This window comes from Hibiscus syriacus, unplaced genomic scaffold (genome assembly GCF_006381635.1).
Source record: "Hibiscus syriacus cultivar Baekdansim isolate YM2019G1 unplaced genomic scaffold, ASM638163v2 tig00111238_pilon, whole genome shotgun sequence".
Classification (NCBI taxonomy): Eukaryota; Viridiplantae; Streptophyta; class Magnoliopsida; order Malvales; family Malvaceae; genus Hibiscus; species Hibiscus syriacus.
In genome coordinates, this window is record NW_024063030.1 from 868398 (window position 1) to 884145 (window position 15748).

Below are 15748 nucleotides of genomic sequence, written 5' to 3' on the forward strand. Positions count from 1 at the left end.
ATTTTATGTATTAAGAAGTACAATTTTTTTAATATAATCTGATCCATTAAAATGAAACAAAAAAATTGACCCTCAACATATCCTAATGAATTAATGAGTGAGCAACTCTATTTATGTCTCGTTTGGTGTACTAAATCTTGATATTCGGGTGACGCGAAAGAATATCATGAGTCTCGTGGAGTAACAATCCAACGATCAATTTTTTTTTTTTTTTTGATGATATGCGAGATGATTGACAATAGAAATGACGTCTCCTTTAATGGTAACGTGATTCCACTTGTTTTCAGTCGTCAACCGAATTTCATAAATGAAGGCCATTAGCCCATTACCTCCGTTGAATAGATGGTTTGTGGATATTCCAACTTGCGGTCAACACAGCCTAAAATCATGTCCAATAGTCGACTCACCTGAATTTTGTATGAAAGCTCCATCCACATTTATTTTAGTCCTCCCTTCCAATGGTCGTTACCATAAAGGACTTGGTACATTGTGACGGGTGGGGGCAGCGACCTTTTCAAGTCATTCCTTACAAGTCGAGGCAGGCCAGCCCATAATCGTCGTATAATACAGAGAGGAGAATAATAGACCGAGACTTTTTTTGAGCACGTGAAGAGTGGTTTCGTGTTCCAAATTGCATAGGGGGCATGTACCATCTCCTAGTTCCGCTGCAGCTATCTTCTCCCCGAACGGTAGAGTATTATGGTAAACCAGTCACATGAAAAATTTAATTTTGGGGTCAATAATAAACTTAGATAGGGATTTCCAATCATCTAGGATCACTTTCGTTTTCCTAAATATCAGGAATATTATTAAATTTCATTGTTACTTTCGTTTATAATATAACCGAAAATGAAATGAGATAGGCTGGTGAACACGACACCCTCTAATGTTTTAAATTTTTATATAATTTAATTATTTTTTTATATTTTTATTGATAATATAATTTTATTTTTTAAAATCTTATAATTTTATATCTTAATTTTGTTATAAATTATTAAATATAAAATTCGTCCTTCACATGAAATTCTCCGTCCTTTAAAACTTATGTAAAAGAGGAGACTACTATTTTTAACGGCAGAAGACCACATTTCCAGTTCCCATCCTCTTTTTATATTTTTGTTGTTTAGTGTTATAGCAGTCTCAACTTAAAGGCTCGGGTAAGTTGCTTCAGCCTGAAGTCCCATCCTGACTATATATAACTAAGTGTTTGAAATATGGATCACAAACTGTACTATTCAAAGTCCGAACCTGACTATAACTAATTGAATCAGATTTATATGATATTCTTGTGAAAGGGACAGGATAAGAAAGTTGGAGCAAAACTGAGGTGACTGCAAATTTGCAAACCGTAGACTGAGGATGTCAATATTAGTTCTGCGGGTGGAATAAAACATTTGTGGTGCAACAGTTATGGTCAATATTAGTCGGTTAGCGTAGATCAATTCCTGCTCATTTGAAGGCAAATCAGTTCTACAAGTGCCAACAGCAAACAATAGCAATTGGAACAATAACCATGAAATTCCTGTAAGCAGAGACCAGCATGAAAGTCGACCAAGGGCTTGCAAGATGCAACGAAGTAGGATAATCTGTTGCCCCCCTTTTCATTCCAAAACGTTATGTTATTGCTTTTCTTGCAACTAATAATCCTTTGCCTACAACAGACAGATTACGAGCTTGGGAATAAACGTTGATGGGCAATCTCTGTTATGTCGATATGAACAGGAGACGAGGGGCTCTTTTATTTGCATCTCGCCCTTCCGGCTTATGCTAGGAAGGTATGGAGAGAGAAACAATAGGGTTTTCAGAGGCCAACAGAAATCTGAATTGAAGTTGTTAGGAATGCTCAAGGATGCTGTTAGAAATCATTTAACTCATTTAACTGATACAAGCAATACAAGTGACCGTGTATAGCTTGGGGCATTAGATGGGCTATAGTTGCTGGATGGTAAAGGCTGGTTATACTAATGTACTTATATGAGCAGAACACTGCTTTCTTTGCATAAATAAAATCAAGTTTTAACCACCAAAAAATTTGTGGGCAATAAGAAACACAAAAAGAACCATAATGGCGAGTAAAGCAGAGCAATAAGAAATTGGGGATGTTCCTCTATACTAACTAAATGAAGGAAAACCAACAATACACAATGATTCATAAGTATATATGCATGTATGTCATCCTATACAACCCATACAACTTTTGTACACCGCATACTGAAAGGAAAGAGAAGTGCTAACTAGGACTCCCAACCTGAAATATTTGCTGTAGGGCTTGTGGTAGATTCAACACAATCTCCGCGTATGCTGATGATACAAATAAGCAAGAGACAAACCAAGTGTCAGTGGAAAAACATAATGAAAATCAAATCACTTATAACTCATCCAATCATAGGAAAGCAGAAAAGTAATAAGTGATTTTCTAAGGCAATGAAATTGCCATCTCATGAAGATTTCTTCAAACTTGAATCTAAATACAAATTCAGCAGCAGATGATGTTTCGCGACATCAATTACCAGGAAATTCTTCAACTGGAGAGGGAAAATTAAATGTAAAAGTAATACCTTCTGGTAAGCTCATGGTTCTCAAGGCATCTTCCGCATAAGATAAACGAGCTGGAATAGGTTGGGAGCCCATTGCTCTAGCGGAGCTTGTATGATGCTTCTTAAATTGATGCATTGGCCATGCTAGAACTTTTACTCGAGTTGGAAGAACAGAAACTAGATCTGGATATCTAAGACTGATTGTCACCTTGCTGCAACAAATGCAAACAAAACAGTCTCATCAATGGCCAAGCAAAACTAATTACTAAAACATGTATTGCCTGTTTAAGATAATTATTGAACCTTATAGTGAAGACTATTCTAAAAGAAAAAGTTATTCTGTGTTCACTTTTTTATTTAAAAAATAATTAAAAATTAAGAAAGACTGTATATATCAATCTACAGGCAAACACAATGAATTTCAGAAACCAAAATATCCCAAAGATAAAACTAAACTATGTAAATATACAGAAAGTACAAAATGGACCAACCAATCAGAATCATCAAGTGCAAATTCAATCATGTGGTACGGAAGGCTATGATACAGCTCTCCTATTTGATTTCCATACAGCTCCTTAACAAGCCGAACCTGTCATGGTGGACCAAGCAAGTGCTTCAAGATACAAAACATCACCTAAACATGAGAACTACTGATTTGGGATAATAAAAAAATAACAATTTCATATAAGCAACATGACAGCATTACCTGTTCACACCTGTCCACATAAGCATGCAATAACTCTCCAATATGATCTATAAACCTCTGAAAGTAGATAGATAAAGAAAAATAAGAGCTGATCTAATATCGTTATCTTAAACTAAAAACCAGAAATGCAACCAAGTTACCATGGCATTAGAAGAAAGAAGATCATTTTCTACTTCTCGTAGTGGCAGAAAGAAAGGAATTGTATGTTCAATGACAGTCATCTTTTCAAGAAAAGACTTGCTCTCAAGCACACAATGGTACAGCTCACAAGGTTCCCCTACCAAAATCACAGAAAAAAGAACTGTAAGAGTAACCCTTGTCACATTTAAGAAGGACTGAATTCATTTTCTTATCCAACTTCTCTAAAAAAAATTATATCTTTAATTCAATATACGCCTTAGCTTGAGGTGATAACTTTTTACATGCAATGAGCCAATTAAATAGTTAACTGCAGATACTGATAATCAAATTATAAAGAACAGTAATACCTGCAAAAGATGTTTCATATAGTATGCCAATTCTTGTCCCTTCCAAAAAACAAATCACCTGTTCACTTATAACTTTGAGCTCCCAAAAAATGACTTCACAAATACAACAATAAAAAAAACACGTATATAAAAGAGTTGTTGCAATATTGATCACTTAAAACAAAATCTAAAAATCTATTGATAGTCACATATCTCTCTGAAACTGACTTGCCTAACGAAAACTAAAGAACTTTTTTTTTCCAACTTCAATAGCTTATAGTTTCCTGAAAATTAAAAGCACTTCCCCTTAAAATTTAAATCCAATCCCAGAAGCTGTTCAAAAGCTGCCCCAGCTTTCTTCATCTTTGATTTGAGTAAAACTGATGATATTAATTTCAATTAACATTCTTCCAAATCAAGTTTTTAAGAGGAAGATTTTTAGTATCAGTTATAATCCAGATTATAGATAATGAAAATTGCAAAATATATATATATATATATGTATTATCAAAATATTTTGTTACCTTATTTCCGACTCTATAAGTAACCTTTTCCTGGAAATTAGATGCTGGAATGTTGTTCGTGTCCCCAGATGAGGCCTTTCTATCAGCCTCCATATGAACCTGATCAAAAACCAGATAAGTTAGCATCTAGGCAACTTTTATCAAATGGGGAGTAGAGAAGTTATATTAAAAGAATTAGTAATTAAAGTAATAAAATCATTCAACGTCAAGACTAGGGGTGTAAACGAGCCGAGTCGAGCTCGAGTATTACTGAGCTCGACTCGACTCGAAAACTCGCGAGCTTAAAATTTTTAAGCTCGACTCGAACTCGAAATCCTGAACTGAAGCTCGTGAGCAGCTCGAAAAGGCTCGAAATGAAAAAAAAATCTTAAACTTAACTCGATTGAATCCTCAAACTCAAACTCGAACATGAACCTTAAATACATAAAATCTTACTGTATTTTTTTTTAAAAAAAATCAATACATAAATATTAATGTTATTATTAATGTTATTTTTTTAAATAAAATCTTAATATATTATATTTTCGAGCTGCTCACGAGCTTTTCGAGTCGAATATCGAGTAGCTCGTTTCAGCTCGTTAAGAACTCGAGTCGAGCTCGAGCTCGAATCGAGTCCATTCGATCCGAGTATTTATCGAGCCTTGATCGAGTCGATCTCGAATAGCTCGCGATCTGTCTCGTCTCGTTTACAGCCCTAGTCAAGACAAGTCCACAGTAAAAAAATTCTGAATTGAACAGTAAAATAGAGCCACAAACAGAGGGGGGTGAATTGGGAAACACAATTGCTTTAAAGAATTCAGGAAAAAAAGGATACCTGCTCTCTTATTGTAGCTAATAGCCCGTCATTCCACTGTTCACTATCTAAGTTAATCTCTGAAGATCAAAAGGGGGAAAAGGAAATTTCTTGTCAGAGTTAAAAATACATGAATTAAGCAACCTTTTTTTCATATTAGATAGGGTATAGTACCAAATGAGATTTTAAACATACAGATCAAGCATTATAAAACAAATTTTTGATTGCTACAAAACACAGTTTTGAAAAGGCTACTTGATACTGCAAATGCATATATTTACCTTGACTTTGAGAAGCTCTTGCAGCTTCAAATTCTTTTTGCAGACGCTCATATATCATCTTATCAGAATCCCTACCAAATCACGACCACTTGGAGCATTAATCCTCAACGAAAAAGAGAAAGAGAATACAAGCTCGTTCATCAGCTTTATACTCTAGGTTCATAAAACCAACAAGAAATCAGCTGTCCTATACAAGTGGGTATAAGACATCTACGCTATCATTTTTGTGTAATCTATCCGTACCAGTCTAAAAATAAGATGCCTTAAGAATAAGGATAGAGATTATATATACACATACACACCTGGAGAGACGCTCTGTAAGTTGGGCGTGCCTTTTGACAACATTTGCAACTGAAAAGAAGAAAAAACAAAATCCATTTCCTTTAGAAACAGAAATCTTATGTATACATACAGAATTACTATAGGAAAAAAGGAAAGATATATAAGTTACATCTTGCACGTGTAGTCTCCAATCGAATATCTTCCTCTTGCATGAAATTCTGTACCAATTACACAGTGATATTTTGACCCAAATCAGCAATTTATAAATACAATATATGGCTGAAATAAACTAAAAAATGTAGGAAATGAATAATTACTACTTCTCCCATCTCTAGAGGCTTGAGATAAGCTTTTAGTTGCTGCTCCTGCAAAAATTTTCAAACATTTCATTTAAGGCTTGCATTTTAGCAACAATTCGATAAATTAAAGACATACAATATAACGAGCTTAGCTTGTTTAGATTAGTTAGAAACAGAGATTGGACACTTCATTAAACCTTGCCATCTGTAACAATTCGGCGTGACGGATTCCCCGAGTGAGTGATTGCTTCGCTTTCCTGTTTTCCTTGTAAATTGAAACCGAACCCTAAAGGCCAAACAAATTGGGAGAGGCGGGAGGAAAAAGAAAGGCTTTAAAAGAGAGTGTATGCTCGTGATTTCCTTCTGTTATTATATCTACGGGCTCAAATGTTTGAGCTATTGGGCCGTTGCTTTTCCATTTTTCTACAGAGCATTTCAATACTGCTTAAAAGAAACACTCTGGGCCTCTCGCGCTCTTATAATTGAGCCACCCCCTAAAGCAATTCTTTAACTCTACCCTGCCATGGGTGGCCATAACGAAGGCCATATATATATTTTAAAAAAACAACATATACTCATTCTATAAATAAAAATATTCGAAAAAGAATAATATTTTATTTTATCAAAATTATTTAATATATTCTTTAATTCAACTAGTTAGTTTGCTATGATTTTGATAACATTAATAAAAATAATAATAATAAAACTATTTTTAAAATATAAATAAATATTAATTAATTATATAATAAATGAAGTAATAAGAGGTTTGTGTAAACTCTTCATTTTACTCTAGTTTCAATTTTGATCACATACAATTCTTATTATTTTGTATTACAAAAAGCAAAATAAATAATATTTAATAGCAAAGTTAATTAAATAAAGATTCAAAAGTGCAGTATTAAATTAATATATTAATTTGAATTTATCTTTAATCTCTCTAGTATTTAATTGTAATTTTAAAACAAATTTGTAAATTTTAATTCGATTTACATTATCAAAAAATAATGATTAAACATGAATCAAACGACCTCAATGATTAAAGGGATAAATATTATTTTTGAGGTTCCAGGCTCGAGCACGTTGTTTGTAGGAGTGTTTGAGCATTCACTGTCAAATAATTGAGAATTTTTAGAATATATATTATTTTGTAATCACTTCATACTAATAAAAATAATAATTAAATACAATTATTTGTTGTCTAATGGATTAAAGGCTTAATAGCAATTTAAGTATTATATAAAATACAAGATTCAAACATAATAATAAACAAATAAAACTGAACAAATAAATTTTTATGCTTTTAAATTTTTCTAATTTGTTTATATATGTATTTAAATTTGACTTTAATATTTTAATTGATATTTGTTTTTTCAATTAACTATATGAATTTAGATTCCTAGTTCAAATTAGTACCTCAGCTTAACTTCTTAGTTTAAGGTTTAATAACTTTATAAATATTTTAATAATTGTAATATTTTTATAATTTTTGTAGTTTTTTTAATTTTATTTTTAAATTAAATAAGTCATTAATTTTTTAATAAAAATCAAATATTTTTTTAATTTAATTAAAAAACTAAATAAAATTCTCGTATGTTGATTGTTAGGTTAATATCGTAAATAATTATGTTAGTACAGTACAATTATCATATCAATATATTTAATTAGTATGCTAATATCATAATAATTAATATTGATAAGAAAAATTAATATGATTAAATGAATCTAAAAATCTAAAAATATTAATTTAAAGTTATTACATGAATAAAATCAACTATCAAACCAAACAATAAAATAAAAAATTAAAATAGTAAGTAGTAATAGCGAGCGAGAGATAGAGCTAACACAAAACAAAGCCGGGCTGAAAATATAGCATTAGCAAATCAAGAAGAGGAAGGGGGAAGGGGAAGGGGAAGGAGAAGGAGAAGAAAAAAATAACATGGAAAAAGAGAATGCACTCTAAATAAAACACACAGAGATTGTTATATATTAGTATTTTAAAGAAAGAAGGGAAGGGGGAAAAAGAATTCGATGGACGCTGCGAGCAATCCAACCCCAAACCCCGACACCAATCAACAGCTGTTGTGGCGCTGGATTTCTCTGCAATTTGGTGGAGCAACTTGCCTAAGGTTAGCTTTTTATCAAACTTTCTTAAGCTTCTCTCTATTTACTCCTTGCTTATTTTTCTCTGCAATTCCAGCTCTTATCCCACCAAACTCCACTGATCTCTTTCCCTCAACTTTAATTTCCCAATTCCCAATATTTTACTTTTTTTTTTCTTCAATTGTCTTTTAAAGTGATACCCGTGTGGTTTCAATTGCTGCACTGTTCCCCTTTTTATTTGCGGTTCGTGCTTTTCCAACTTTAGGGTTTCGATTCGTGCTTTGCGTTTATTCAATCCGGCTTTGCTTTTGTGGGGGGTTTTGTTTATTACTTAAGTGGAGTTTGATCCCTAGGGTTTTGATTCTGCAGAGATGAAATTTGGGTTTGCGTTGTATGAATGGTTCCTATGTGGGTCTTAGGGATGTGTGGAAATTGGATTTCTAATTTTTTTTCTTTATTTATCTGGGATTCATGCTTGCACTTTTTCTCTCAACATGCAGAGATCAAGAGTTTGATTTGCATTGTATAGCATGCAAATAGGTGGATTCGGACTCCTTTGGTATTGGAGAAAACTGTAGATTGAGGTGGAAACAAGTTTCATTGGTTTTATAGTTCTGTGAATGGTGTAGAAATCTGCTTATCGAGCAATGCAGCCACAGCAGGGTTCCAGAATCAATTTAGGTGATTTAAAAGCACAGATAGTGAAGAAGATAGGGGCTGAGAGGTCAAAAAGGTATTTTTATAATTTGAGTAGGTTTTTGAGTCAGAAACTCAGTAAAAGTGAGTTCGATAAGTCATGTTACCGCCTTCTTGGAAGGGAGAATCTGCCACTGCATAATCAGTTGATACGTTCGATATTGAAAAATGCATGTCAGGCTAAGACTCCACCACCAGTTCATGAAGCAGGTCCCACTAAATCTTTGATACAAAATGTGAAAAGTTATGTTGGTAGAGATGATGGGCATGAGCCAACTGGATCCCTTGTACCCAACCAGAATCCAAACATGGCCATTTCTTCTAATGGGGTTTTGCTAATGTCATCCCTCCAAAAGGTTAGATCTGGAATACATGATAGGAAGCTCAGGGATTGGCCCAGCCCACTGGGGCCAAATGGAAAGGTTGAGAGTTTCTCACATCAATCCATGGGTACTGAAGACAATGGCAATAACTTGGGTCTGGAAAATGGGCATTTGACACCCTATGATTATCGGCGACCATTGCAGTATCTTCAAGCAATTGCTGAGCAGCCTGTAATTGAAAGAGAAGGTTTGGGGTGTTCCACAGGAAAACCAAGGGAGCTTAGTAAAGGTCTGACTGAAGGAGTTATTGTTGAAGACGGGGAGGAGGTGGAGCAAGCCAACCACATTGATTTCTCTAGGAATCCTTTGCTCGCCCCTCTTGGGATTCCATTTTGTTCAGCTAGTGTTGGTGGGGCCCACAAAACTCTGCCTGTGGCAAGCAGTGGCGACTTCATTAGCTACTATGACAGTGGCAGTTTGTATGATAATGAGACATTGAAGAAACGTATGGAGCAGACTCTAGCAGTGCAGGGCCTTGGAGGGGTTTCATTGGAATGTGCTAGCATGTTAAACAACATGTTAGATGTATACTTGAAGAGACTGATCAGATCATGTGTTCTTCTGGTGGGGTCAAGGCCTACACATGAATTGAGAAAGCACTCTGCCCACACGCAGCAGCATCAAGGCAAGCTCGTTAATGGTTTGTGGCCAAGTAATCACTTGCATATGCAGAGTAGCTCCGGGCCTACAGAAGTTTTGCAGGAACAGGGGCAGAGGCGCTCAATTTCTTTGCTTGATTTTAAAGTTGCAATGGAGTTAAATCCCCAGCAGCTGGGTGATGATTGGTCATTGCTGCTGGAAAAAATCTGTATGCATTCTTTTGAAGAATGAATGCTCAACAAAAAATTGTTTATCATGAAGCTGTTACAATGATATGTTCGTTCTGGTTCAATATGCTTGACAAATGTTGAAGCTCCCATTCTGTTTACATTTACTGACACGAACCAGATTGCTCCCAGTCAGATGAAGCTCTGTCCCTTGCAAGATTAACTTATGGGTTTGAGTGTCGGGATGCCTGTACCCTTGCTGCAGAGCTGGGACAGGTCAAATTATTATTTTTGAGCAACTGAGCTGAAGTTCTCGTAAAGGAAGTACTTGCAACTTGTTGCTCTGTTGTACAATTAGCATTGTTGTTGGTTGTCTTCTACAGATCCCAATATTTTATTGTAATTTACAGCCATTGAGGAGGAAATCTGAGAAAGTTTTGCAGAGACACTGCCTTGTAGCTGGGTGAAAGGTAAAATTATGTGAAAGAGCTGCAGCCTTACTCTATATGTAATTTTGGATCTGAGAATTTATTGAGTTTCAATATTAATAACTAATCCATATCCATTATATTGTCCACGTGGTTTATATTTTGATTTTCTGCCAAATGACCACTGAAAAATCTATTTGTGAGGCTTTGATTCTGTGTTCTTGTGGATTTATGATTTGCTAATTGTAATTAATTGCCATTCAAAAGATTTGGTGGCATACAGCTTTCCATAGTGCTCAAACTACTGTTCTTATTTTGTCAATTGGATATATATAGTTTGGTCTCCGTTTTACTTGCATGTATCATAGTTTAGATGGATCACAATCTTTGGTTTTTGCTAACAGCATTAACTTTGTTGATCATTTCTGCCATCCACACCATCGACTGGTATGTCGAGGTTCTGTTGTTGAACCAGTGAATGATGTTTTCATATTGTGAAGAACCTGAAAAGTATGTACTTCGCGCTTGCTGATTGTTGCAGATGGTCGTGAAGGACTTATGATGGACATTATGAAATGCCAATTCTCCCCAGCATTGAAGGTGAATAGTACAGGCAATGCTTGTGAAGATCAATGTTATTTATTATGTTTTATGTATGGGAAACATAGAGCAACGACATGATGAACCAATAAATCTTGAGCATTTTCTTATTAAAACCATCTGTCCTGGAATCATGTTATTACCCATGTATACAAAACTCAAAACATGCATACAACTCACCTGAGTTATTTTAGCCATGGCCAACTGCTCGAGTTAAGATATTTTAGCCAGTGCTTTTTTCTCCTCAAATTGATATCTTACTTTTTTTAAAAATAAAATAAAAGTAACACATGATTATAATGTAATGCATGACATATAACGGCATCAGAATTTTAATCGATCAACAACTTAATTGATTGTTCATTCGAGAAAAATTCCAATAGCATCCACTGTCTTGAGAGAGCCACAAATGACCAGAAAGATCCTTTATTTTACTAGCAATCAAGGAGAGGACGAAAACAAGTACAACATGAACCTTACTGATGCTTGCTCAAACAACAAACCAACAAGCATATTTTTCATTCGCATTTCTTTCGATGGAGAATGAATACCAGTGCAGAACGTAGAGCACCTGGTTGACTTGATTTAACAACTTGACACGAAATGGGTGGATTTGATATTTACATATATGATCATCAAAAAACAATTCTGAAATATGCCAGAAACTGAGAACCCGGGTCTATTGCTTCCTTTTTAAAAGTTCAACTTGATTATGAGGTAGGCGAATACAAGCATGTGGCTTCTGCCGACGCTTTGCAAATAGGGCACCAATTCTTCATCCGTAGCCACTGTAGTATACATTCAATGTGATGCCTATGCTCACAATGCAACCTCCCTACTTCATCTCCAATGACATACTCCTCCTAAGGAGAAAAAAACCAATGAATTCCATTAAGTGAAACCAGTCAAGAAACCATTGCAGTCGCATCCAGAGATGAAAATTAATAGAGTGGAAGGTTAAGTAGTAAAGGACCTGGCATATACTGCACTTGATATCATCTTTTTCACCCTCAAAGCAGACAACTACATCTTCCCAAGATGCTGCCTCATAAGTGCCTTTCTTAAGGCATTTTGATAATGCTTCTTCAGGTAGCGCAGTGCTCACAGTACCCATCCTTTCTTCTAGAGCTAGTAATTCCTGTCATGAATAGCAACAAAAGCTAATACCTTTAGATTATCTTAACAAGCATAGCGTGGATAAAATAAAATGCAGATTTGAACCCACATAGTGAAACAGTAACAAACCTCATATGACATATTATCAATATCCAATCTCATGTCTCTATGTGGGTCATAAAAGTTTAGGCCATCAAGGAGTAAGCCGGTCTCTAGAGTAATTGCTGCAGGACAGAAACAGAATCAACAACACAGAATAATCAGGTAAGCTCAGACACTTCAAAACTAGTTACCTCATATGTCAACTCTGCATCTTGTTCACTTCTCTCAAGTGCTGATAATACCTGGGTGAACACAAAGCAAAAGTAACAGATGATTCTTCAATAGTTTAATGATGCAACAAAAGGCAACTAAAGTTTCATACTGCCTCTCCCAAGAGAGATTCTATAACACCAGATGATTCAAGATATTAACGGGTAAGACTGTATTCACAGCCTCACTCAGGCCCTTCCCGGAGTTCCACAGGAAAGAAGATGAAAGAGAGAGAGAGAGAGAGAAAGAAGAAATTTTGTAAGTCCATGCATAAGAATTCCAGGTTGGAATATCCTACTAGTATACCTCAGCAATGCCATTCATATTGTAGCGCCGGAATCTACCCCGGTTCACTGAAGAGCGGTAAATGCCAACTTCTGAAGGGATAGAAGGCATGACACCAAGTAAATTCTCACCTACACTACGCGGTCGATTGTAAGAACTAGCATGAGTTGAGGCAGTTTCTGTTGAAACAGGAGCATTCAAATCAATATGTACATCAGATTGAGATGCTTGCGGGATGACTAAGGCTGACTCATTCAAATTTAAACTATTTCCATTTGCTTGGTTTGGGGGTCTCCCTCTAGCATAACTACTGTTTGATCTCTGAATCCTAACTGAAGATGCAATATTACAATCCCTATTAGAAGACCAGTTTCTGGCTTGCCTTGAATCAGAAATAGAAACACCAAGGCTAGAACTGTTGTTCAGTCCCTCCAAAGATGACCCACTCAACTTCTTCCACCAGGTGGAGGAACTACCCTCTCCTTCAGAATTACTCTTTTTTACTGTATTTTCCCCTTTGTTGAGGCTTGAACCCGAAGAAGAACAACCAGAAGAGACAACAGCAATAGAGTTACATTTTGGATTTCTCAAACCATACTTGCTTGTGTTACTTTGTGTTGCACGGATAGCACTTTGAGATGCCAAAGTAAAAGCTGAACTTGCTTGAGTATCCTGGTCCTCCAACCCAGAACTCTGAGTAAAGATTTCCCCTTGTCTTGTGTTTGATGCTACACTAGAGCTTCCTACTTCCATCACGGTAACTTCCCCAATATCAACATCTTCAGATGGAGGCTGCAGCCCTCTTTGAATCTTTCCTGGTGGGGAAACAAGCTCCAACACTTCCGGCTCTTCCTCAACACTACTAGTTTCAGATGAATCTATTCCCAGCTGAGATGGTAGCTTTCTGAGAAGATTTGTAGAGGATTTTCTAGTGTTGCCAACTGCAGGGTATACACCAGAGGAACTTCCAACAATTTCCTTCTCACTCATTGAAGTGCAGAAAGAAGGCCTAGATGATTTGGCCTTTTCGGAGTAACAATTCGGTGTTCCTTTCATAGTGTTCACCCTCCTACTGCATCCAATACGGCTGTAAAACTGTGCATTTTGCTCTCTGATATTAACATGATCCTTTAGGACAAGGCTTGATCCCCTGCCAGGTACAAGCCCATTAACAGCTCTTTTCCCCGTATATCTATCCATGCAGGTAAAAAGTATCTTTCTGGAAGAAAAAAAATGTATCATATAAATGATATAGATCCTCAGCCATGACATAAATTTAGTTCAGGAGGCCGAAAAAGAACTAACCGCTAGCATATATACTGCCGGAAGAAATCATAAATTATGGTGGTAAGATAAGAACTGAAAACAGAATACAGTCTCTTCAGCCATCCCCATAACGGGAGCTCAATCACGTTACCAACAACTTAACTTCATTCCAAAAGATAGTTACAACTCTCAATATTTACTTCTATACAAACTTAAAAGTTCCCAAAAATGAATAGTTTCTTCAACTTACAGAGCAGTCCAGCAACACTAACATACATAATAGATAAAACCCTAAACTGTATACTTGCCTTCTATCAATAAAAACGATGAAGTCTAAAGGAGCATTCACACAGAGTAAGAAATGGCAAAGTCCAAAAAGAAAAATGCAGCTCAAAAACTAAATGAAAGAAATATGATAGAAGAATACTTGACAGCAGAAAGGAAAGAGGAGGAAAGATATAAAAGAAAGAAACACCTTTGTTATCAAAAGGATCAAAACATGTTCAAAGAGAGAGCAATAGAGGAGACTAGATGGTCACAAGCTCCAGTACTGAACTTGTTCCCAAGAAAAGTGGGTCTCTCTCTATTTCTCTTTGGTTGAATTATTCAACGCACTATCATTTTTCATCTGTTCTTTTTTTCTAAAAAAAGAGACTTTGTCCGTGATTTGAGGGTGTAAAAAGCTTATCACCCGAGAAAACGAAAATTAACTTTAAAAAAAAAGTATATCAGACAAAAGGAAACCCTGCAAAAGAAAAGCAAATTGAAGATTTAATCAAGACTTGACCATGTTTTTCCCTTCCCAAGCTACCATATGAAAAAATTCTTGGAAAACAGAATGATCAAGGCATCAAAATAATCAACACTTTAGTATATATAATTGTCGATAAATAAGAAGTTCAATTAAAACAAAGACCCGAAGCCGGGATTTTGTTACTTTTTCTTCAAAATAAGTGGTGAGAAAAGAGAATTCATGGAGGTAAAAAAGAAACGAAGAAAATGAATTTAAAAAGGGAAGAAAAATAAAGGAGCGCTAAATATGAAGGGAAAAGCAACAATGTTATACCTCTTAGCTCCTCCGTATTCTCCTTTTGAATATTGAATCTGCAGAGGGAGAGGGACCGAGATTTAAACTCTTAAAGAAGATGAAGATGAAGGAGAAAATGGGTTTTTTCAGGGGAAATGAATGAAGACAGAGACTGCAGTAAGAAAGAAAGAAAAGGAATATAACAAGTATTTTCCACGAAAGTGAAAGAAAGATCCAAACTGCCGCGTTTGTCAACCAATCCAAACGCTATCAAAATTAAAGCCAAATGCTAAGTGCATCCCAAAAATGTCACGGAACAACTTGCAGCACAAAATCAAAGTCAAGTGTAAAATTGCTATCAAAGCCAAAATCCAAAGTTCCATTATCCATCATCATTAATTCATTTTCTTTTATAGTAATTGTTTAACACACTTCTCGGTAAGCACATATGTTACAGTTATGAACTTAAAGACGTGTTCTAGAGTATTTGAATAGACTTCGTTGTATGTTTTTTTATATACCTTGTTTTGCCAATATAGATTAAACTAATGTGTGTTGAAACTCCGCTAAGATTTGTTACAAATAGAATATGTAATCCGTCACACTCTATGGTGGACACTTATTATATTGTATTAAGTTATTCGATCATCTTATGATGGGCACCCGTTATTTTTTCTTAAATTATCATATAATTCTATAATAGACATTCATTGTTCTTTTTAGGTTATAACATATTATTATTATTAGTTGATTTAATGTGTTTTATGTTGAGCGGCACGTATATATAGTAATGGAGATGGGGTGGTTTCAACTAATGTTCCTAAAATGTGCCGAGCCAATATGGGTACGGCCAATGAAATTAAGGTAAAAAAATCCCAT

At 35.3% G+C, this 15748-nt stretch overlaps 3 protein-coding genes across 4 annotated transcripts; 1 reads left to right on the plus strand and 2 right to left on the minus strand.

Moving 5' to 3' along the window:
- Positions 1–2093: 2093 nt before the first annotated feature.
- Positions 2094–6212, minus strand: LOC120156869 (centromere protein O-like). 2 transcript variants are annotated; one of them, XM_039168136.1, is made up of 13 exons: positions 6087–6212; positions 5911–5955; positions 5760–5808; positions 5611–5659; positions 5309–5379; positions 5049–5107; positions 4235–4333; positions 3732–3789; positions 3384–3520; positions 3244–3300; positions 3029–3126; positions 2559–2749; positions 2094–2301 (listed from the first exon to the last, which is right to left on the minus strand). In XM_039168136.1, the coding sequence occupies exons 2-13, from the start codon at positions 5917–5919 to the stop codon at positions 2231–2233; spliced, it is 948 nt and encodes a 315-aa protein (XP_039024067.1). In that variant the 5' UTR covers positions 5920–5955; positions 6087–6212; the 3' UTR covers positions 2094–2230. The 2 variants fall into 2 exon arrangements, with proteins under 2 accessions (XP_039024067.1, XP_039024066.1); XM_039168135.1 differs by having other exon boundaries at positions 5908–5955.
- Positions 6213–7754: 1542 nt separating this feature from the next.
- LOC120156930 lies at positions 7755–10405 on the plus strand. Its single transcript, XM_039168197.1, has 2 exons — positions 7755–8015; positions 8490–10405. Exon 2 carries the CDS (start codon positions 8637–8639, stop codon positions 9897–9899), a length of 1263 nt encoding a protein of 420 aa, XP_039024128.1. The 5' UTR covers positions 7755–8015; positions 8490–8636; the 3' UTR covers positions 9900–10405.
- A 986-nt stretch (positions 10406–11391) lies between these two features.
- LOC120157139 (uncharacterized RING finger protein C4G3.12c-like) lies at positions 11392–14523 on the minus strand. Its single transcript, XM_039168385.1, has 6 exons — positions 14318–14523; positions 12598–13795; positions 12266–12323; positions 12109–12203; positions 11837–12001; positions 11392–11726 (listed from the first exon to the last, which is right to left on the minus strand). Exons 2-6 carry the CDS (start codon positions 13774–13776, stop codon positions 11574–11576), a joined length of 1650 nt encoding a protein of 549 aa, XP_039024316.1. The 5' UTR covers positions 13777–13795; positions 14318–14523; the 3' UTR covers positions 11392–11573.
- Between the last annotated feature and the right edge of the window lie 1225 nt (positions 14524–15748).